Source organism: Myripristis murdjan, chromosome 2 (genome assembly GCF_902150065.1).
Source record: "Myripristis murdjan chromosome 2, fMyrMur1.1, whole genome shotgun sequence".
Taxonomy (NCBI): Eukaryota; Metazoa; Chordata; class Actinopteri; order Holocentriformes; family Holocentridae; genus Myripristis; species Myripristis murdjan.
Window position 1 is genome coordinate 20,907,900 of NC_043981.1, and position 22,500 is coordinate 20,930,399.

Here is a 22,500-nt window from a genome sequence, read left to right on the forward strand (position 1 = left end):
AGTTGCTCTTCCAGAACTGGCACTCTTTGCCTGACCGTGTTATGTTGATGTTTCCCAGGTAGTTCACACCGTTTGCTGCTACGCAGTGACCTGCACACACACACACACACACACACACACACGCATGCATACACACACACACACACACACAAAGTTCATGTTCACTTTTTAATATTCTGACACGCTTGTTTGCATTTTGTTTTGAATGAGAATGGAAAGTTTGTTCACCCTCGACACACTCTCTGACTCTGTCGATGTTGTCTTGTGTTCTCGGCAGCTGGGTGCCGTCACAGTCTGGAGAGACAGACAGACAGGCCGACAGACAGACAGACAGACAGGCCGACAGACAGACAGGCCGACAGACAGGCAGACAGGCCGACAGACAGACAGACAGGCAGACAGGTTAATACCAAAATTTTGTGGGTGGACGTGGGGCCTGCAGCCACGTGCAGCCTGGAGAGGATCATGTGTTAGAAGGCTTGGATCAGAAAATTATCAAAAACTAATTCCAAATTTTCATGAAAATCAGTAGAAAATAAGAAAACAAAATTTTGCAAAAACTAGTGAAAAATTACCAGAAAACTACATTTGTAATTATTATATATTTAAAATTAAAATAGAATGAAATTGCCATAGTTATATTTTAAAAAGTAAATGAATACTCCTACTACTACTATTTCTACTACTACTACTACTAATGATAATAATAATTATAATAATAATAATTATTATTATTATTATGCAAAATTTCAAAAAGAGGTCAAACAATTACAAGGAAACTACCACCAAGAAATCCCCCCAAATTAACAAGGAGCTGGGCCGTGGCGGGCTGGGGTCGGGGTCGGGGTCAGGCCCGTGGCGGGCTGGGGTCGGGGTCGGGGTCAGGCCCAGGGTCGGGGCCGGGGTCGGGGTCGGGGTCAGGCCCGGGGTCGGGGCCGGGGTCGGGGTCGGGGTCAGGCCCAGGGTCGGGGCCGGGGTCGGGGTCGGGTCGCTCGCCCCGCTCCGAGCCCGGCAGCAGGAAGTGGATTAAGGAGTGAGGGGAAGGACCTGTACTCACCCAGGTATTTGGCCCAGAAGTCTTCCTGCAGGACAAACACAGTTCAGTGGTCAGACTGAAAACTCTCAGTACTCCTGCTACTGCAGTACTACTACAAACTGACAGGTGTGGGTCCGTACTGTTTTGTCCGGCTGTTCGAACACCTCTCTGGCTTCTTCATGGTCACAGATCTCCTCAAGACACTCCCTCTCCAGGTTCCCTGGCAAACACACACACACACACACACACACACATTTATTAAACTGTAATGCTCAGTAATATAATGACAGACTGATACTCTGTACTGTGTACAGTACTGTACTGTGCTATACTGTTGTACCGTGTACTGTACTGTGTACTGTACTGTGTACTGTGTTGTACTGTGCTGTACTGTACTGTACTGTAATGTACTGTAGTGTGCACTGCGTACTGTACTGTATTGTAATGTACTGTACTGTAGTGTGTTCTGTAGTGTGTACTGTAGTGTGTACTGTAGTGTGTACTGTCCAGCTCACACTGACACGGGGGAAAGTGACAGAGTGTTTTTAATCAATCAGTCAATCAACCAATCAGTGCTCACCTGGTTTCACCTCTTCAAACAGCTGATTGGCTCGTCGGCTTCGATGCAAAACCTGAGAGGCTGACTGACTGCTGAGAAAAACTACAGGCAGACAGACAGACAGAGAGAGACAGGCAGACAGACAGGCAGGATGATATTCAGGGTTGAGTCTTTACTGTCCACTTGAGGTCAAAGGGCAAAGAACCTATTGATTACAATATTTATATCAAACTGATAATAGTAATAATAAAAATAATCATAATCGCATAATAGTGGTCAGAATCAGAAATACTTTATTGATCCCTGAGGAGAAGTTGGGTGAGTGATATAATAAATAGTGATAAATAAAATCAAAGTAAAGTCCAGTTTAGAAACAATCCTGAGATGTTTGAGTGTTCAATGTGGAGAGGAACTCCATGTTACTCAGTGGGACTTGATCTCAGAGCTTCACTGCTACTTTACTGACAGTTTTCTCAAATTGTTCTGATAGTGTTCTGATAGTTTGGTGGTAGTGTTCTGATATTGTTCTGATAGTTTGGTGATAGTGTTCTGATAGTTTGGTGGTAGTGTTCTGATATTGTTCTGATAGTTTGGTGATAGTGTTCTGATAGTTTGGTGGTAGTGTTCTGGTAGTGTTCTGATAGTTTGGTGGTAGTTTTCTGATAATTTTCTGACAGTTTGGTGATAGTGTTCTGATAGTTTGGTGGTAGTGTTCTGGTAGTGTTCTGATAGTTTGGTGGTAGTTTTCTGATAGTTTTCTGACAGTTTGGTGATAGTGTTCTGGTAGTTTGGTAGTAGTGTTTTGGTAGTTTGGTGGTAGTGTTCTGATAGTTTGGTGGTAGTGTTCTGATAGTTTGGTGGTAGTGTTCTGGTAGTGTTCTGATAGTTTGGTGGTAGTTTTCTGATAGTTTTCTGGTAGTGTTCTGGTAGTTTGGTGATAGTGTTCTGGTAGTTTGGTGGTAGTGTTTTGGTAGTTTGGTGGTAGTGTTCTGATAGTTTGGTGGTAGTGTTCTGATAGTGTTCTGGTAGTTTGGTGATAGTGTTCTGGTAGTTTGGTGGTAGTGTTCTGACAGTTTGGTGGTAGTGTTCTGATAGTTTGGTGGTAGTGTTCTGATAGTTTGGTGATAGTGTTCTGGTAGTTTGGTGGTAGTGTTCTGATAGTTTGGTGGTAGTGTTCTGATAGTTTGGTGGTAGTGTTCTGACAGTTTGGTGGTAGTGTTCTGATAGTTTGGTGGTAGTGTTCTGATAGTTTGGTGGTAATGTTCTGGTAGTTTGGTGGTAGTGTTCTGATAGTTTTCTGATAGTTTGGTGGTAGTGTTCTGATAGTTTGGTGGTAGTGTTCTGATAGTTTGGTGGTAGTGTTCTGGTAGTTTGGTGGTAGTGTTCTGATAGTTTTCTGATAGTTTGGTGGTAGTGTTCTGATAGTTTGGTGGTAGTGTTCTAATAGTATTCTGACAGTTTGGTGGTAGTGTTCAAATAGTGTTCTGACAGTTTGGTGGTAGTGTTCTGATAGTTTGGTGGTAGTGTTCTGATAGTTTGGCGGTAGTGTTTTGGTAGTTTGGTGGTAGTGTTCTGATAGTTTGGTGGTAGTGTTCTGATAGTTTGGTGGTAGTGTTTTGGTAGTTTGGTGGTAGTGTTCTGATAGTTTGGTGGTAGTGTTTTGGTAGTTTGGTGGTAGTGTTCTGATAGTTTGGTGGTAGTGTTCTGATAGTTTGGTGGTAGTGTTTTGGTAGTTTGGTGGTAGTGTTCCGATAGTTTGGTGGTAGTGTTCTGATAGTTTGGTGGTAGTGTTCTGACAGTTTGGTGGTAGTGTTCTGATAGTTTGGTGGTAGTGTTCTGATAGTTTGGTGATAGTGTTCTGGTAGTTTGGTGGTAGTGTTCTGATAGTTTGGTGGTAGTGTTCTGATAGTTTTCTGACAGTTTGGTGATAGTGTTCTGGTAGTTTGGTGGTAGTGTTCTGACAGTTTGGTGGTAGTGTTCTGATAGTTTGGTGGTAGTGTTCTAATAGTTTTCTGGTAGTGTTCTGGTAGTGTTCTGGTAGTTTGGTGGTAGTGTTCTAATAGTTTTCTGGTAGTGTTCTGGTAGTGTTCTGGTAGTGTTCTGGTAGTTTGGTGGTAGTGTTCTGATAGTTTGGTGGTAGCGTTCTGATAATTTGGTGGTAGTGTTCTGATAGTTTTCTGACAGTTTGGTGGTAGTGTTCTGATAGTTTGGTGGTAGTGTTCTGATAGTTTTCTGACAGTTTGGTGGTAGTGTTCTGGTAGTGTTCTGATAGTTTTCTGATAGTTTGGTGGTAGTGTTCTGATAGTTTGGTGGTAGTGTTCTAATAGTGTTCTGACAGTTTGGTGGTAGTGTTCTAATAGTGTTCTGACAGTTTGGTGGTAGTGTTCTGATAGTTTGGTGGTAGTGTTCTGATAGTTTGGCGGTAGTGTTTTGGTAGTTTGGTGGTAGTGTTCTGATAGTTTGGTGGTAGTGTTTTGGTAGTTTGGTGGTAGTGTTCTGATAGTTTGGTGGTAGTGTTCTGATAGTTTGGTGGTAGTGTTTTGGTAGTTTGGTGGTAGTGTTCCGATAGTTTGGTGGTAGTGTTCTGATAGTTTTCTGACAGTTTGGTGGTAGTGTTCTGATAGTTTGGTGGTAGTGTTCTGATAGTTTGGTGGTAGTGTTCTGATAGTTTTCTGACAGTTTGGTGGTAGTGTTCTGATAGTTTGGTGATAGTGTTCTGATAGTTTGGTGGTAGTGTTCTGATAGTTTTCTGACAGTTTGGTGGTAGTGTTCTGATAGTTTTCTGACAGTTTGGTGGTAGTGTTCTGATAGTTTGGTGGTAGTGTTCTGATAGTTTTCTGACAGTTTGGTGGTAGTGTTCTGATAGTTTTCTGACAGTTTGGTGGTAGTGTTCTGATAGTTTGGTGGTAGTGTTCTGATAGTTTTCTGACAGTTTGGTGGTAGTGTTCTGATAGTTTGATGGTAGTGTTTTGGTAGTTTGGTGGTAGTGTTCTGATAGTTTGGTGGTAGTGTTCTGATAGTTTGGTGGTAGTGTTTGGGTAGTTTGGTGGTAGTGTTCTGATAGTTTGGTGGTAGTTTTCTGATAGTTTGGTGGTAGTTTTCTAATAGTTTGGTGGTAGTTTTCTAATAGTTTGGTGGTAGTGTTTTGGTAGTTTGGTGGTAGTGTTCTAATAGTTTTCTGATAGTTTGGTGGTAGTTTTCTAATAGTTTGGTGGTAGTTTTCTGATAGTTTGATGGTAGTGTTTTGGTAGTTTGGTGGTAGTGTTCTAATAGTTTTCTGATAGTTTGGTGGTAGTGTTCTGATAGTTAGGTGGTAGTGTTTTGGTAGTTTGGTGGTAGTGTTCTAATAGTTTTCTGATAGTTTGGTGGTAGTGTTCTGATAGTTTGGTGGTAGTGTTTTGGTAGTTTGGTGGTAGTGTTCTAATAGTTTTCTGATAGTTTGGTGGTAGTGTTCTGGTAGTTTTCTGGTAGTGTTCTGATAGTTGGGTGGTAGTTTTCTGATAGTTTGGTGGTAGTTTTTTAGTGTTTGTATGCTGTGCGATGCGGTGTGTCCGGTTAAAAATCTGACTTCAACAGAAGATCTAAAACCTCATGCTGCCTTCAAGTGCTGCTGGAAATACGTTACATAAGAATTCTGTTAACACGAATGGCACATGTGACAGAGTGACTGGGAGACACCAGAGTGATGCGGCGGCCTAACAAGGTCGAGAGGGAACAGGTTATGTTGTTTAGGTGCAGAGAGCATGATATAATATTACTGAACATGATTACATTTTGTTTTTCTGTTTCTTCTTCTGTGCCATACTAAACATGTCGAGTTTCTACTGTGCACACTGACTGAGCAGTGGGACGTCCCGCTGGCTCATCCCGTGTAAACACAACAAGCTGGGTTCAAGTTCGGCCCGAGACCTTTGATACCCTTAACCCCCCACCCCCCACCCTGTCCTGTCCACCTTCCTGTTAACTGGAATTCGCAGTAACATTACCATCTGCTAACACAAAAAGAAAGAAAAAGAAAAACACAGAAGAGAAAAGCTCGGAGTCGCCTGCTCCTGTTCAGATCGTTTGACGTCAACTTGATTTCTTTCCCTGATTAGCAAAGATGAACCTGCTGACAACGAAACTAACACAGAAACTAAAAAGTACTGGTGAAAAACATTTTCATTTCATTAATAACTAAGAGTAGCTAATAAATGAATAATATTAAATACACTAAAACTTCTGGGACCTTGCTGACTTCTTTTACCTGGTTTGAACAAGAAAGAACACAAGATTTTAACACTGACAATGACACACTGCAAATACTACCAGTACTGCTACTGCAAATACTACCAGTACCAATGCTGCTAATACTCCCAGTACTACTGTTACCACTGTTAGCAGTGCTCCAGCCGGCCCTGACTGGACAGAGGAGTCAGAGGGTCTCACCATGCTGGGCCAGGCAGCTCTGCACCAGCAGCACCAGCAGAGGAACAGCCGCCGCTTTAGGTGTCGGTTCCACCATGATCCACACTGCAACTGGAACCAGAGAACCAACAGAGTGCTCTGTCTGTCTGTCTGTCTGTCTGTCTGTCTCTCTCTCTCTCCCTCTCTCTCTCTCTGATATTGACCAACAGGTCAAAGTATGAGTGAGTCAGCCTGATTTAAACTGCATGCCCACTGTGTTTACCTGACCAGGACCACACACACACACACACACACACACACACACACACACACACACACACTGCTGGAGGACATGATGTAAGGAGGAAGTGTTCTGTACACAGAACCTTTTTCACTCTACAGTTAGCAGCAGGCTAACTTTAGCCCTGGGCTAACTGTAGCCCTGGGCTAACTGGGGCGCAGGTTAGCCTTGTTGTTAGCCCTGGGTTCAGGATTCAGATTGAAAATCAAAGGCCAGGGTTCATGTCCTCAGAACCCTGTAGCAGGGTTCTGATTGGCTGACAGACGTTCTGCTGTTGTTCTAGGCCGGGCTGACGTGGCAGACCTGAAGCTCTGTGAGGGGGGGCAGCTACGGTCACCCCAGGCTCACCTGCTCAGGCTCACTCTGCTGCCTGTCTGCCTGCCAGTCTGTCTGCATGTCTGCCCGCCTGCCTGCCCGCCTGCCTGCCCGCCTGCCTGCCTGTCTATCTGCACAGGGTTTGCAGGCTGCCTGTGCTTTCTCACAACAAAAGCACATAACATTTTTTATTTTTTCCATGTTTTGAATAAAGAACCATCCTTCAAATGCCGGCCGGTGGAGTGATGAAGGTGATGATGATGATGATGATGATGATGATGATGATGATGATGAGAACTAAAGCGTGATGAAGGCTGAGAGTTCAGACCAGAGTTCCTGTTGATCTACAGAGCGCTGACTCAGCACCCATCAGACAAATATTTATCCACCGATACCGAGCCACGGCTGTTTACTGACACACACACACACACACACACACACACACACACACACAGCAGTCAGAGTGACTCATGTCCAGCAGAGAAAGATGAGTTACAGCCTTTAACCCTTTGACTGCCAGGAGCCTTCATTTATGTATTTATTTATTTAATCTCTTTTTTTTGTAAATACAATTTTGTCATTTTGTGGTAATTTTATGTTTTTTCAGATATCTTTCTTGTGATATTTCTTGTAGTTTTTTGATATGTTTTTGGTCATTTTATTTTTAATTTTACTAATTTTCCACGTTTTCCCATGTTTCTGAAAGAGGTTCAGTTGCTCAGGTTTCAAAGGGTTAACATGAACTAAGAATAAAGCAGTACCAGGCACTAATGATACTGATACTGATTGCAGTACTTGTAGTATTTCTGCTGGTGAATGTGTGTGTGTGTGTGTGTGTGTGTGTGAGCTGTTTCAGTTTTCTCAGGTGGTCTGAGTGTTGAAATCAGACAAACAGAACCAAGGTCCACCTGCCCACTCGATCAATACACACACACACACACACACACACACACACTGGGGTTCAGCCAGAGCAGCAAGGGGGCGGGGTCAGATCGGGGGGCGGGGTCAGAGGGGATGAGACTGTTCCCACTTGTCACTCAACTGAGAATAAACAAACAAACAAACAAACAGCAGGCACAAAACGTGACGCTGCCTCTGCTGCAGTGTGTTGTTGACCTCATGTTGTTGTTGTTGTTGTTGAAAAAAAAAAAAAAAAAACACAAGCTGGTGTGTAAATAACATTGTTCCCTGTTTATTCGAAAGTGTTTGTCTCTTCATGTTGTGAATATTCAGGCTTCTCTCTGTGATTCTGACAGAATACTGCAGTAGTGAGAGTAGAACTAGTAGTATTAGTACCAGTAGCAGTAGTCAGCTAAGAGCAGCAGTATTATTGGCTGCGTGTGTGTGTGTGTGTGTGTGTTCCTTGTTGTTGTTGCTGACAGGCTGAAGGGGGCGTAGTCAGAGGCGTTTGTTTTTCTTCCGGCGCCTCCACCGGGGCGGAGCTCCTGCCGGTTTGGGACTGATCACTGACAGGTTGTGTTTTTGTACATATATCTTCCGTTTCCGTTCCAAAAGAATCAATAAAACGATGATAATAATAGTAATCCTAATACTAAAATATATAAATAAAATTATGATAATAATAGCAGTGAGTAAAGCAACAAATTAAATATAATAAGAATAATAGAACAAATAAAAACGGGAAGTTAATTGTGTGAGTAAAAAGAAATAATGAACGAAAAATAGTAGGGAATAAAAAAAAATAAAAAACGGCAAAAAGCAACAATATGCAAAACAACACAAATAAATAAACAAATAGGAAATACAACATAATGCAAACAGCCGATGCAGATCAGAAGACACTCCTGCTGCTAAAGCCTCCTAAAGGCTCCTAAAGGCCTCCTGAGGGGCAGCAGGAGAAACCACGGCGCTCCCCCCGGCCGGGACCCGCCCCCCTGCCCCGCGCCGCGCCGCCCCGGTGCAGTCCGTCCGGCCGCCGCGGTGTGGAGGTCGAACGCACCCCGAGTGTTGCCAACAATGGCGGCGTCCACGGAGTTACGGCTGGACACCCTGCCCTCAGACCCGCTGCTGCTCGTCCTGTCCTTCCTGGACTTCAGAGACCTGGTGCAGTGAGTACCGCACACCCCGCACACCCCGCACGGGCACCGGGGAGCCGCCCGGGCCGGAGCACCGCGCAGCCTCCCGGCGGGCAGCCTCACACACCGCCGAGCCTGGAGCTAGCCGGCGGCTAACAGCAGCTAGCAGGGCTGACACACACACACACACACACACACATACACACACACACACACACACACACACACACACACACACACACACACACACACACACACACACACACACACACACACACACACACGGGCTGAGAAGTGTGTGGTGCAAAGCAGAAGTTGATAAAGTTAATAAACTGCAGGAATTAGTTTGTCCAGTTTGTTCCAGTGAGCTAACGAGCCGCTAGCAGCTAACAGCTAGCAGCTAACAGCTAGCCGCTAGCCGCTCTGCTCCGGGTGGAGGTGGGTGAGCAGCCGGTCCGCAGCGCAGAGGGCAGGCAGCAGCCGGGGTTAGGGTTAGCTGAGCTCCAGCTGTGTGCTGACACGCAGGGAGGAGAGCAGGCTAACAGGCTGAGCTGCTAGCTGTCAGTTAGCAGCGAGCTAACATGGCGACGGGAGGAACGACGTCAACAAGATAAGCATCATGCTAAGCTAGGCTAGCTCCCCACAGCCTTATCACCGGCTTTATTTAGGAATTAGTTTGTTAAAGTCATCTGGAGTGGGCTGTAGCTGTTGCTGCCTGGGTGCACACTCATTTGGAGCCAAACAAACAAACAAACAAACAAACAAACAGGTAAATAAAGGTCTGCAGTTTGAGCTGAAGGCACAGCCCGGCCTCATCAGAGACACTGTGAGCCACAGACAGCAGCGAGCATCCTGCTGCTCTAACCTGCAGTATGACTGCATGTTAGTGATATTTAATGACACAAATACAGCATGCAGAGGGCAGGCAGACAGACAGGCAGACAGACAGGCAGACAGGCAGGCAGGCAGGCAGACAGACAGGCAGACAGACAGGCAGGCAGACAGACAGGCAGACAGCATGTTATCCTGCTGAACATTCTGGAAGAGGCTGTGACTTTGAAAATGTTTGGATCAGAATGAAACATCCATAAAGTGCTGGACAGTTCAACAACAACAACAACAACAATAACCCTGAGGATAATAATAATGCTAATGTTGACACACACAGCTATAACAACATCGTGGAAACACTGTTCCAGTCAGATACATAAATCTAACCCTGTCTGTCTCTGCCTGCCTGCCTGTCTGTCTGCCTGTCTGTCTCTCTCTCTGCCTGCCTGTCTGTCTCTCCAGCTGCAGTTATGTTAACAGGAGGCTGAACGAGCTGTCGGGTCACAATCCGCTGTGGAAGAATCTGTGCAGCAAACACTGGCTGCTGACAGAGTGAGCACACACACACACACACACACACACACACACACAGTGGGCGGCTGGGTGGCTGGTTTCAGATCAGTGTGGCTCTGAAAGAATTTATTCACCTTCAGAACAATATTCACTTGTTTGTATTGTTCATTTTTTAGACTCATTTTTTTTAGTCATTTTGTGGTAATTTAAAGTTATTTTTATTTTTGTGCTGATACAGTCTTTTTTCTTATAATAATATTTTGAATATGTAATTTTAGTAATGATGATGATGATGATGATGATGGTAATACTAAACATGGAAAACTGTCTTTTTTTTATTATTATTATTATTTTATTTATTTATTTATTTTCCGGTAATCTTGTGTCAATTGTCTTGAAATTTTCTGCTTTTTTTGTGCAAATTTTGTGTTCATTTTCTTGCACTTGTAAAAATTATATTTTTTTTCCACTAATTTTCATCCAAATTAAATGAAATAGACAGATAGATAGATACTTGATTGATCCCGAGGGAGGTTCAGGCCTCCAGCAGCTGATGCAGCGCAGGGTCAGAGTTCACCTCCACCACAAAGCCCTTCAACTCACAACCACACCAGCATTTGTATTTATGAGAATAATAATAATAATAATAATGATAATGATAATAATGATAATATATTACAAGGTCACATCAGTGATGTCAGATCAGATTTCTTGTGTTTAGAAGCTTTCCACTGTGTGCGTGTGTGTGTGTGTGCATGCGCGTGTGTGTGTGTGTGTGTGTGCGTGCGTGCAGTGCGGACCGGCAGCAGAGGGGGGGGTCATGGCGGGCTCTGTTCAGGCAGTACTACAGTGACCTGGGCCGCTACCTGCAGCACTACGCCCTGCTGAAGAGAGCCTGGGAGCAGCTCAAGGCCTTCCTGACGCTGCGCTGTCCACGCATGATCGCCTCGCTTAAAGGCAACACACACACACACACACACACACACACACACACATTCATATACACACACACACTCTGATAACTTAAAGGCCCCATGGCAGGGAAAATGCAGCTGTGGTGTGTTTTGGTGACAGTGAAGCTCTCAGGCCACATCGACAGCCTGTTCTCTGGAACTGTCCCTTTAAGACATGCAGACAGCACTTCCTCCTTTCTGTGATGTCACACATAAGGCGACTCCGCCCACTCAAACTAGCCGGCCCGCCTCCCCAGGTAACAAGCTAACAGGTGAGCAGCTAACAGGTGAGCCTCATGTGGCAGAGTCGTTGCTGCTCCACAGTCGAGGCCAGCAGGCTCCTGTTCCTCTGCTCGCTGTGGAGAGGGGCTCATTCTCTCTCCTGATTGGCTAAAGGGAAACGATATCTCTCAGAGCACAGGTACATCCTGTCCAGGTGAAGCCCAGCAGACCGCCACCTCACCAAGCATCATTTCTAACTCTGCAGTCTGTTTACCTCTCTTCTGATTGGCTGACCAACTTCCTGTTTGCTTCCTGGTTCCAGAGGGAGCCAAGGAGGCGGAGCTTGATGCTATCGAGGCTCAGATTGGCTGCAAGCTTCCTGACGACTACCGCTGCTCGTACCGCATCCACAACGGCCAGAAGCTGGTGGTGCCGGGGTCAGTGCCTGTCTGTCTGACCGCCTGTCTGTCTGACTGTCTGTCTGTCTGACCGCCTGTCTGTCTGTCTGACTGCCTGTTTGTCTGCCTGTCTGTCTGACCACCTGTCTGTCTGACCGCCTGTCTGTCTGACCGTCTGTCTGTCTGTCTGTCTGACCGCCTGTCTGTCTGACTGTCTGTCTGACCACCTGTCTGTCTGACTGTCTGTCTGACCACCTGTCTGCCTGACCGCCTGTCTGTCTGACTGTCTGTCTGACCGCCTGTCTGTCTGACTGACTGTCTGTCTGACCGCCTGTCTGTCTGTCTGACTGCCTGTCTGTCTGTCTGACTGCCTGTCTGTCTGACCGCCTGTCTGACTGACTGTCTGTCTGACCGCCTGTCTGTCTGACCACCTGTCTGTCTGACCGCCTGTCTGTCTGACCGTCTGTCTGTCTGACCGCCTGTCTGTCTGACTGTGTCTGACCGCCTGTCTGTCTGACTGTCTGTCTGACCACCTGTCTGTCTGACTGTCTGTCTGACCACCTGTCTGTCTGACCGCCTGTCTGTCTGACCACCTGTCTGTCTGACTGTCTGTCTGACCGCCTGTCTGTCTGACCACCTGTCTGTCTGACTGTCTGTCTGACCGCCTGTCTGACCGCCTGTCTGTCTGACCGCCTGTCTGTCTGACTGCCTGTCTGTCTGACCGCCTGTCTGTCTGTCTGACTGCCTGTTTGTCTAACTGTCTGTCTGACCGCCTGTCTGACTGACTGTCTGTCTGACCGCCTGTCTGTCTAACCACCTGTCTGTCTGACCGTCTGTCTGACTGTCTGTCTGACCGCCTGTCTGTCTGACTGTCTGTCTGACCACCTGTCTGTCTGACTGTCTGTCTGACCACCTGTCTGTCTGACTGTCTGTCTGACCACCTGTCTGTCTGACCGTCTGTCTGACTGTCTGTCTGACCGCCTGTCTGTCTGACCGCCTGTCTGTCTGACCGCCTGTCTGTCTGACCGTCTGTCTGACCACCTGTCTGTCTGACTGTCTGTCTGACTGCCTTTTTGTCTGACTGTCTGTCTGACCACCTGTCTGTCTGACCGCCTGTCTGTCTAACTGACCGCCTGTCTGTCTGACTGTCTGTCTGACCGCCTGTTTGTCTGACTGTCTGTCTGACCGCCTGTCTGTCTGACCGCCTGTCTGTCTGACTGACCGCCTGTCTGTCTGACTGCCTGTCTGACTGTCTGTCTGACCGCCTGTCTGTCTGACTGTCTGTCTGACCGTCTGTCTGTCTGTCTGTGTGTCTGCAGGCTGATGGGCAGCATGAGCCTGTCTAACCACTACCTGTCTGTCTGTGTGTCTGCAGGCTGATGGGCAGCATGAGCCTGTCTAACCACTACCTGTCTGTGTGTCTGCAGGCTGATGGGCAGCATGAGCCTGTCTAACCACTACCTGTCTGTCTGTGTGTCTGCAGGCTGATGGGCAGCATGAGCCTGTCTAACCACTACCTGTCTGTCTGTGTGTCTGCAGGCTGATGGGCAGCATGAGCCTGTCTAACCACTACCTGTCTGTCTGTGTGTCTGCAGGCTGATGGGCAGCATGAGCCTGTCTAACCACTACCTGTCTGTGTGTCTGCAGGCTGATGGGCAGCATGAGCCTGTCTAACCACTACCTGTCTGTCTGTCTGTGTGTCTGCAGGCTGATGGGCAGCATGAGCCTGTCTAACCACTACCTGTCTGTCTGTCTGTGTGTCTGCAGGCTGATGGGCAGCATGAGCCTGTCTAACCACTACCTGTCTGTCTGTCTGTGTGTCTGCAGGCTGATGGGCAGCATGAGCCTGTCTAACCACTACCTGTCTGTCTGTCTGTGTGTCTGCAGGCTGATGGGCAGCATGAGCCTGTCTAACCACTACCTGTCTGTCTGTGTGTCTGCAGGCTGATGGGCAGCATGAGCCTGTCTAACCACTACCTGTCTGTCTGTCTGTGTGTCTGCAGGCTGATGGGCAGCATGAGCCTGTCTAACCACTACCTGTCTGTCTGTGTGTCTGTGTGTCTGCAGGCTGATGGGCAGCATGCGCCTGTCTAACCACTACCTGTCTGTCTGTCTGTGTGTCTGCAGGCTGATGGGCAGCATGAGCCTGTCTAACCACTACCTGTCTGTCTGTCTGTGTGTCTGCAGGCTGATGGGCAGCATGAGCCTGTCTAACCACTACCTGTCTGTCTGTCTGTGTGTCTGCAGGCTGATGGGCAGCATGAGCCTGTCTAACCACTACCTGTCTGTCTGTGTGTCTGCAGGCTGATGGGCAGCATGAGCCTGTCTAACCACTACCTGTCTGTCTGTCTGTGTGTCTGCAGGCTGATGGGCAGCATGAGCCTGTCTAACCACTACCTGTCTGTCTGTGTGTCTGTGTGTCTGCAGGCTGATGGGCAGCATGAGCCTGTCTAACCACTACCTGTCTGTCTGTCTGTGTGTCTGCAGGCTGATGGGCAGCATGAGCCTGTCTAACCACTACCGCTCGGAGGACCTGCTGGACGTGGAGACGGCGGCCGGCGGCTTCCAGCAGAGGAAGGGGATGAGAAACTGTCTCCCTCTCACCTTCTGCTTCCACACCGGCCTGAGTCAATATCTGGCTCTGGAGCCCACCGAGGGCCGCAACCTGTCTGACATCTTCTACCACTGCCCGGTCAGTACCTGTCTGTCTGTCTGACACCTGCCCAGTCAGTACCTGTCTGTCTGTGTGACACCTGCCCGGTCAGCACCTGTCTGTCTGTGTGACACCTGCCCGGTCAGCACCTGTCTGTCTGATCCAGCCGCAGGTCGGGGTGTGATGTTTGGAGGTTTGCTTTGTGGTTTCAGGGTCATGGTGTCAGTTTGTTTTGAACGTTAAAGAAAAAAAAAAAAAACTCTTCTAAAATAATATTTTTTTTTCATTGGGAGGTTTGATAATAATGCATGACATCACCAAATATTCATTCAACAAACCTACAAATGCTCTCTGCCAAAATAAAATAATGGTAGTAAAATAACAGAGTGTGTTCAGGTGTGTGATGAGTGGCTGAATGCTCCGTGCCTCGTGTTGTGTTTGATGTCATGCTGGAGGTTATGGAGCGCCGGGCTTGGTTTGGACTAGGGATGCACATGGTTAACCGTTTAACCGTTACCGATAACAGTAACTCTAACTGATTAATACTAACGGTCAATTTTGTTTTTAAGCTACGTAATTCAATCAACTCATGGGGGCGTGTCGACAGGTGCAACACATGCCATCACGTGCTTTCCATCACAGCCCTCTTTACAGCGAAGATGAAGAGAGCAAAAAGGTGTACGCAGTGCTGTTTGAGATGAGAAAAATCCTGATATTTTGTTGTTTTTGTTCATTTGGTTGATGTTTATTTGGCTGTTTTTGCACATTTAAAAATAAATAAATAAAGCCCATGAGAATGTTTTTGTCATGGCACTTTTGAATGGGTCACAGTACTCAAAAAAATAAAAATAAAATAATAGGAGAGGCAACCGCCATTCCAACATCCCTCCAATCTATTATTAAAAACTCCTGAAACGGGAAATATAATATGTCTAGTACACGTATTAATGTAACTCGGGCTAGTGTGAAACATGTTAGATTCATGTCTGAATCTCAGGGATCACTGACTGTAAGCAGAAACACAGTGTCAGTGACCTGTCACAGCAGCCAGCTGGAGCGCAGCTCTCCATTGAGCCCGTGTGTCTCCATGCACGCTGGCATCATATGCAACATTAATATCACAGATATCAATGACGGCTCTGCAGATGACACCTGAAGTCACTGACTAATTCCAGTCTCCTTCGTGTTGTACAGTAGGGGAGGGTGTGTATCCTTGTATGCAATTACGCACAAAACACACATTACATTGAATTTTTTTTTTTTTTTTTTTTATCTCCAGACACATCGCGGGTCGTCCAGGTTTACAGTAAAATTGTTCGGAATGAAGCCGCATCATCCAGATAAACATTGAGCTCCATCAGAACTGTTTAAAAATCAGATTTCAGAAGCTCAAACTTTATTTTGGAAATGAAGCAGAACACACAATTAAAGAAATCACCAGCGCGCTCGCTCTCGACATAATTTAAAAAGCAATAGCAGACGATTGAAGCCTACAGTACTGTTAATTATATCTAAAGCTTGTAGCTTTTTTTTTACATTTTAGATGAGTAATCTAACTATTTGCCGTCATTGTAAATCTGCAGTTCAGCACCGGACAGCGCCGAGTCAGTGACTCTCTGGGCCCTATCTTGTGCCACCCGCTATCCGCTGCCACTACCCGCTACCCGCAAATTGCGGTTTTAGGAACTTCCACTATCCCTAAACGGTATCTTGCGCCACCCGCTACCCGCTATCCGTTATGCCGACTGCATCATTTGCGCCTGGAGGTGTGTCCGTGGGTGTGTTTCATGCGCTTTCCCTAAAGTTGCTATCTTGCGCACAAACTTTAGGGAAAGCGGATAGCGGGTGGTCCTGACCACCCGCTATCCGCTATCCCTAAAGTTTGGGCTGTTAGGAGAGCGCGCCCAGGCGGCTTCAATGCGCCCCGACGGAGCCTCACCACGCACACGGTCGGACTGATACCGGGACGCCGCCGGAATGGACTGAGTATATTACTCATATAGACTGTTTAGAGGAAAGACTGTTTTAATTGGACACTTACGCCAGCACGTTTTATTGTTTTATCATAAGCCAGCAGCTGTGCTATATTTTATTTTTAATATTTTATTTGCCCAATCTACCTTGTCAATAAATTAGTTTACACATAGTTCCACCTCTGCCTCTTGTGTGTGTGTGGTGTGGCCGGGGATTTTACTCAATCAGTACAACCTTGTGACACGTCCACTTGGACACACGTGGCTCCACCTCCTGAATTAACTCGCCTATAATATAATATATAATATGTATATAAAGCCACCTTGCTTTAGCCTCAGTAGAAGCCCTGAGAAAATCTACCTCCCTCTCTCCATCGCGGGTTTAGGATTTAGGATTTAGGATAGCGCATCCTGCCCTTAAAGGCAATGGCACCTGGCACACTGATTGGTTTAACTGGCGTAACGCCCAAAACACACCTATGCATAATATAGCGGGTAGCGGAGGTGTTTTGCGGATAGCGGGAGGTGCACAAGATAGCAACTTTTATGGGGGAACGCCTCTTCCTAAATCCTAAATCCGCAAATAGCGGGTTTAGGGAGTCTGGCGCAAGATAGGGCCCTCTGATTCCAAACTTTCCTTACATGGAAAGCCTTGTCGGAACGGTGGGACGTTTGTGTGTCGGAATAGCGGTATTTCGGGATGGTGATATGTCTAAATGGTGGTATGTCGGAATGGCAGCATGTCGGAATGACGGAATGTCGGAATGGCAGCATGTCGGAATGTCGGAATGGCAGCATGGAAGGGCATTTAAATCTTATTGGTTAACGGTTATTAATCATCAAAGGGCGTCGGTTAACGGTCATAAAAAAAATCCAAAATGTGCATCCCTAGTTTGGACCACTTTAGCCTGCGGCCAGTTTTCATTAAGTTTGACTGGAAACACTAGTTGAAGTTTTCAGTGCAGGGCTCCAAATACCTTTTTCTGTTTTCTGCAAAATTGCAAGTTGTCATTTTTTTTCTGCAATCTGGAAAAACGTCGTGCAAATTGCTGAGTTGTTCTTCCTGTCTGACTCTCACCTGCCGAGCCTGGCAAAGCTCACAGCAGCATCATACACGGGGATTCAGCTCTTTTTTTTCTCGCGGCGAGTTTCTGAACGGCTCCGATGTTGGCTGACCTCAGTGCATTGACTCCTCAGCACAGCAGGGAGGAGAGCCGCTGGAAACACTGACGGCCTCCTCACGCTGCGTTTGGGTCGCTGCTTTTACCTGGGGAAAAACAGTTCTGCTATCGTGAAGCCTTTGGCAGTGAGGCCGTGCTGTTTTTAATCTAACTCATCCTCTGCCTGTCTGTCTCTCTGCCTGTCTGTCTCCCTGCCTGTCTGTCTGTCTGCCTGTCTGTCTCTCTGCCTGTCTGTCTCTCAGGACCAGATGGCCCAGGATCCTTCAGCCATCGACATGTTCATCACTGGTGGGTTCATATATTGACGGTGTTGTAATACTGCAGGTTCTCCTGGTGGCCACTAGAGGGAGCCAGTACTCAGACAGATGGATGTGTGTGTGTGTGTGTGTGTGTGTGTGTGTGTGTGTGTGTGTGTGTGTGTGTAGGCTCCAGTTTCTCGGAGTGGTTCACCACCTACGTCAACAACGTCGTCACTGGAGAATATCCAATCATCAGAGACCAGATCTTCAGGTCACACACACACACACACACACACACACACACACACACACACACACACACACACACACACACACAGTTTGTATTTTCTCTGCACATTGTTATCTTTCATTGTGGACATGACAAACTTTCGTGTGTGTGTGTGTGTGTGTGTGTGTGTGTGTGTGTGTGTGTGTGTGTGTGTGCAGGTATGTCCATGATAAACAGTGTGTGGCGACGACCGGTGACATCACCGTCTCTGTCTCCACCTCCTTCCTGCCGGAACTTTCCTCCGTCCATCCGCCTCACTTCTTCTTCACCTACCGCATCAGGTACCTGTCTGTCTGTCCGTCTGTCTCTCTCTGCCTGCCTGCCTGCCTGTCTGTCTGTCTGTCTGTCTGCCTGCCTGCCTTCCTGTCTGTCTGTCTGTCCACCTGTCTGTCTGTCTGCCTGCCTGCCTTCCTGTCTGTCTGTCTGTCCACCTGTCTGTCTGTCTGCCTGCCTGCCTTCCTGTCTGTCTGTCTGTCCACCTACCTGTCTGTCTCTCTGTCTGTGTGTCTGTGTGTCTGCCTGCCTGCCTGCCTGCCTGCCTGCCTGTCTGTCTGTCTGTCTGTCTGTCTGTCTGTCTGTCTGTCCGTCTGTCTCTCTCTGCCTGCCTGCCTGCCTGCCTTCCTGTCTGTCTGTCTGTCTTCCTGTCTGTCTGCCTGTCTGTCTGTCTGCCTGCCTGCCTGCCTGTCTGTCTGTCTGTCTGCCTGCCTGCCTGCCTGCCTGTCTGTCTGCAGACACAGTGCAGTGGGTGTGTCAGTGTCACTGTGATGTCTCTGATGTCTCTTGTTCTCCTGGGTTATTGACAGCAGATGATTGACAGGTGTCAGTCTGTTTTTTTCCCAGGATAGAGATGGCGAGCGACGCTCTGCCTGAGGCAGCCTGCCAGCTGGACAGCCGCTACTGGAAGATCACCAACGCCAACGGCAACGTGGAGGAAGTGCGAGGGCCGGGCGTGGTCGGTACGCTGCTGCTCACATGACCTGGAGCCACTGTGATTGGCCGTGACCAGCTGCTGAATCTGTGTGTGTGTGTGTGTGTGTGTGTGTGTGTGTGTGTGTGTGTGCGTGCAGGCGAGTTTCCTGTCATGACTCCAGGGAAAGTGCACGAGTACGCCAGCTGCACCACCTTCTCCACCACCTCAGAGTTCATGGAGGGCCACTACACCTTCCACAGGCTGGGTGAGTGAGCAGAGCGCTTTGGGCTGTTCAGCCGTGCACACGCTCGCCGCCGTCTGTTCGGCCGTGCACACGCTCGCCGCCGTCTGTTCGGCCGTGCACACGCTCGCCGCCGTCTGTTCGGCCGTGCACACGCTCGCCGCCGTCTGTTCGGCCGTGCACACGCTCGCCGCCGTCTGTTCGGCCGTGCACACGCTCGCCGCCGTCTGTTCGGCCGTGCACACGCTCGCCGCCGTCTGTTCGGCCGTGCACACGCTCGCCGCCGTCTGTTCGGCCGTGCACACGCTCATGTGTTAGAATAATCTGGACCAGATTAGCCAGGAGCAGCGATGTCCTGTCAGATCCAGGCTCCGCTCCCAAAGTTCTTAGAATCTGCCTGCTGCTTTCATCCCAACGCGTGCGGAGGCCAGTTTGTGTCTTGTGTTTAAGAGTCTTTTGTTGTTGTTGTTGTTGTTGTTGTTTGTCCCTCCTCCAGCCAATAAGGAAGAGGTTTTCAACGTGGCCATTCCTCGCTTCCACATGGTCTGCCCGCCCTTCAGGGAGTCCGTGGTGCGATCGGTAAGACCGCCTTCCCGTCTTTCTGTCTGTCCACCTTGATGATATTGTTTTGTTTCTGACGGCGTCTCGTTTGTTTGGCTCCTCCCACAGCAGGGAAGAGCCAATGACACGTCTCGGTTTGACAACGACGACTCGGGAGGCGACGACGGCGACGACTACGGAGACGGCGACCTGAGAGGAATCAACATGGCCGCCGAGGAGGGGGCGCGCTGCCCCCGACACATCTGACCTCCGACCCCCGACAGGAAGTCCTGGTTGTGTGACTGACAGCAAGCCGCTTCGACCAATCAGAGAGCTGCACTCACTCAGCCTCAAACCTCTCCCCCCACAAGGCCACTGGGTTGTTTTGTCACTGTTGTCAAGGCAACAGGGTGGCCTTGTCACTGTTGTCAAGGCAACCGGGTTGTTTTGTCACTGTTGTCAAGGCAACCGGGTGTTCTTGTCACTGTTGTCAAGGCAACAGGGTTCTTTTGTCACTGTTGTCAAGGCAACAGGGTGGCCTTGTCACTGTTGTCAAGGCAACCGGGTTGTTTTGTCACTGTTGTCAAGGCAACCGGGTGTTCTTGTCACTGTTGTCAAGGCAACCGGGTGTTCTTGTCAATGTTGTCAAGGCAACCGGGTGTTCTTGTCACTGTTGTCAAGGCAACAGGGTTGTTTTGTCACTGTTGTCAAGGCAACAGGGTTGTTTTGTCACTGTTGTCAGGCAACCGGGTGTTCTTCTCACTGTTGTCAAGGCAACCGGGTGTTCTTGTCACGGTTGTCAAGGCAACAGGGTTGTTTTGTCACTGTTGTCAGGCAACCGGGTGTTGTTGTCACTGTTGTCAAGGCAACCGGGTGTTGTTGTCACTGTTGTCAAGGCAACCGGATGTTTTTGTCACTGTCTTTCCGACCTGAGCGACTGACGGGTGTCGGCTCTGAACAGGAACAGGAAGTAGACACCAGGTGAAGCAGAACAGGAGCTGAACTTTTCCAAACGTCTCAGCAGTAAAAAATGTGAATTTCCAAAAGAGAAGTGGAGCCACAAACACTGGAGCAGAGCGGCGCTGGGATGGAAGCCTCAGACAGGAAGTGGTGGACGGTGACATCACCGGGCCAGCAGCTGACTTCCTGTTGTTTTTTTCTCATCACATGAATGTCGGAGAAATCCCACTTCCTGTGTAGCTTGTGATGTCAGTCCTGGTGTCAGCCAATCACAATCAGAGGGATCATTTTTATTGTATTTTTATTTTTTTCTGTCCTGGTGTCGGGCTTCCTGTGATGTCACCGTCCACCTCCGACAGGTGAGAACGGGAGGGCCAAGGGGTCCCGAGCTCAACTTCCTGTGGGCGGGGTCGAGCGCAACTACTGCATTCCAAATCTTTCGAGAGCCAATCAGGAGTCAGCAAGGCTCTGACGGGGCGGGCGCTTTGGTTTGGATTTCTGTCGTTTTACTTTGTCATATCTTTACCTTTATAGACTCGTAGCATTTCTCCAAGTGGAGTTCAGATGTCCAGAGGTCCCTGAAGGGGTCGCAGACGCCTGTCCTTTAACCCTGATTGGTCAGAAAGAAAGGTGGAACATTACTCTGATTGAAATAACACTGAAACATAACCACAGTAAGCTACGCAGAGGAGAAACTCTGCGATTGGTCAAAAAGAGTGACGGCCACTCCCTGATTGGTCAAAAGAGAGGAGGAACCCCACTGTGATTGGTCTGAAAATAATTAAGAAAGAGTGGAAACTCCTCTGTGATTGGTCAAGAGAAGTAAAGTATTAATGCCTTCAAGTGTGACTCAAGTGTAAATATCAGGTAACCATAGCAACCTGGAAAAACAAACAGCTGGGAAAGTCGGGCAGCGTCGCTGTTTCCGTTCCCGTGAGACCTTGAAGGCACCATCAGTCCTCTTTCTGATTGGTGGTTAAAAAAAGAAAGATAACTGGTTGGAGGAGGAGGCCCGCTCTGATTGGCTGTAGCTCGCAGCTGATTGGCTGTCGTGTGTGTACTGATGCGTGTGAGCCGGTTTGACCTTCATGAAGCTGAACATTATTTTGGGAGGAACGTTGTGTCACTTCCTGTTTTCATTTTTTTTTTTTTTTTTTTTTTAGGGGAACTGAGCCTCAGCTCTGATTGGTGTTTATCCAGGAAGTGAAGCTGTTTATTCTTATTGTTGTTTTGTTTGTTTGTTTTTTTTTTTTTTTTGTTTTTTTTACCTCTCAGTGGTGATGTGATTGGTTTGTTTGTTTTGTATGTTTGAGCTAAATAAACAACAAATAATAACTGAAGCTGACTGGCTGCTTACTGTCATATGACCACACCGTCACAAACCGAGCGCTGAAGACAGCCAATCAGGAGCCAGGACACTGTGTGTGTGTGTGTGTGTGTGTGTGAGTGAGTGAGTGAGTGAGTGAGTGAGTGAGTGAGCTGCAAAATTATGTAAAATACTAAAAACTACAATAATAATCCAGGCAGACAGACAGACAGGTGGCCAGGCAGACAGGTAGATAGACAGGCAGACAGACAGTGTGGTTCCAGCGGCTGCAGTGCCTCTGAGCGCCTGCAGGGGGCAGCAGCGGGAAGCCTGCAGGAAAACAACCACAGAAGAAGAAGCTGTAGTGTTTGTGGGTGTAGCAGGAAGTTCCGCGTGCAGAAACACACACACACACACACACACACACACACACACAGACGGACAGACAAAGAGACAGGCAGTGAGACAGACAGGCACACAGACGGAGAGACGGACAGAGGAACCGCCAGGTAAGACGACACAGCATGAAGCGTTAGCATGCGGCTAGGCTAGCAGGCAGGTGTGTGTGTGTGTGTCTCTGTGTGTGTCTCTGTGTGTGTGTGTGTGTGTGTGTGTGTGTGTGTGTGTGTCTCTGTGTGTGTGTGTGTGTGTGTGTGTG

The 22,500-nt window shown here is 47.9% G+C and overlaps 3 protein-coding genes across 6 annotated transcripts in view; 2 read left to right on the forward strand and 1 right to left on the reverse strand.

Annotated features, from left to right (window-relative positions):
• f2 (coagulation factor II (thrombin)) overlaps window positions 1-6,099 on the reverse strand; it is a 10,771-nt gene extending 4,672 nt beyond the window's left edge. The window contains exons 1-6 of the mRNA XM_030071573.1: window positions 6,024-6,099; window positions 1,617-1,697; window positions 1,177-1,256; window positions 1,058-1,082; window positions 229-294; window positions 1-90 (exon numbers count right to left, since the gene is read on the reverse strand). The exon at window positions 1-90 is cut by the window's left edge and continues 19 nt beyond it. Of these exons, the coding sequence (XP_029927433.1) occupies window positions 1-90; window positions 229-294; window positions 1,058-1,082; window positions 1,177-1,256; window positions 1,617-1,697; window positions 6,024-6,099 (418 nt within the window). The remainder of the gene's footprint in view (window positions 91-228; window positions 295-1,057; window positions 1,083-1,176; window positions 1,257-1,616; window positions 1,698-6,023) is intronic.
• A 2,389-nt stretch (window positions 6,100-8,488) lies between these two features.
• fbxo3 (F-box protein 3) lies at window positions 8,489-21,791 on the forward strand. Of its 2 annotated transcripts, XM_030071583.1 has the most exons (12): window positions 8,490-8,666; window positions 9,927-10,016; window positions 10,771-10,934; window positions 11,475-11,589; window positions 14,038-14,242; window positions 17,600-17,645; window positions 17,783-17,867; window positions 18,044-18,166; window positions 18,726-18,841; window positions 18,953-19,060; window positions 19,533-19,615; window positions 19,706-21,791. In XM_030071583.1, the coding sequence occupies exons 1-12, from the start codon at window positions 8,575-8,577 to the stop codon at window positions 19,841-19,843; spliced, it is 1,365 nt and encodes a 454-aa protein (XP_029927443.1). In that variant the 5' UTR covers window positions 8,490-8,574; the 3' UTR covers window positions 19,844-21,791. The 2 variants fall into 2 exon arrangements, with proteins under 2 accessions (XP_029927450.1, XP_029927443.1); XM_030071590.1 differs by lacking the exon at window positions 9,927-10,016 and having other exon boundaries at window positions 8,489-8,666.
• A 402-nt stretch (window positions 21,792-22,193) lies between these two features.
• The window catches only part of LOC115370106 (CD59 glycoprotein-like), a 3,831-nt gene continuing 3,524 nt past the window's right edge, over window positions 22,194-22,500 (forward strand). For all 3 annotated transcript variants that reach the window (XM_030066957.1, XM_030066974.1, XM_030066965.1), the window contains exon 1: window positions 22,194-22,351. The gene's annotated coding sequence lies outside the window, so the exon portion shown is untranslated. The remainder of the gene's footprint in view (window positions 22,352-22,500) is intronic.

Excerpts from the sequence above, each read along its gene's own strand:
- fbxo3 (XM_030071583.1), top strand. The coding sequence starts at position 8,575 with ATGGCGGCGTCCACGGAGTTACGGCTGGACACCCTGCCCTCAGACCCG. Across the intron at positions 17,868-18,043 it reads ATCAGAGACCAGATCTTCAG|GTATGTCCATGATAAACAGT; the intron begins GTCACACACACA and ends GTGTGTGTGCAG. Across the intron at positions 18,842-18,952 it reads GCGAGGGCCGGGCGTGGTCG|GCGAGTTTCCTGTCATGACT; the intron begins GTACGCTGCTGC and ends GTGTGCGTGCAG.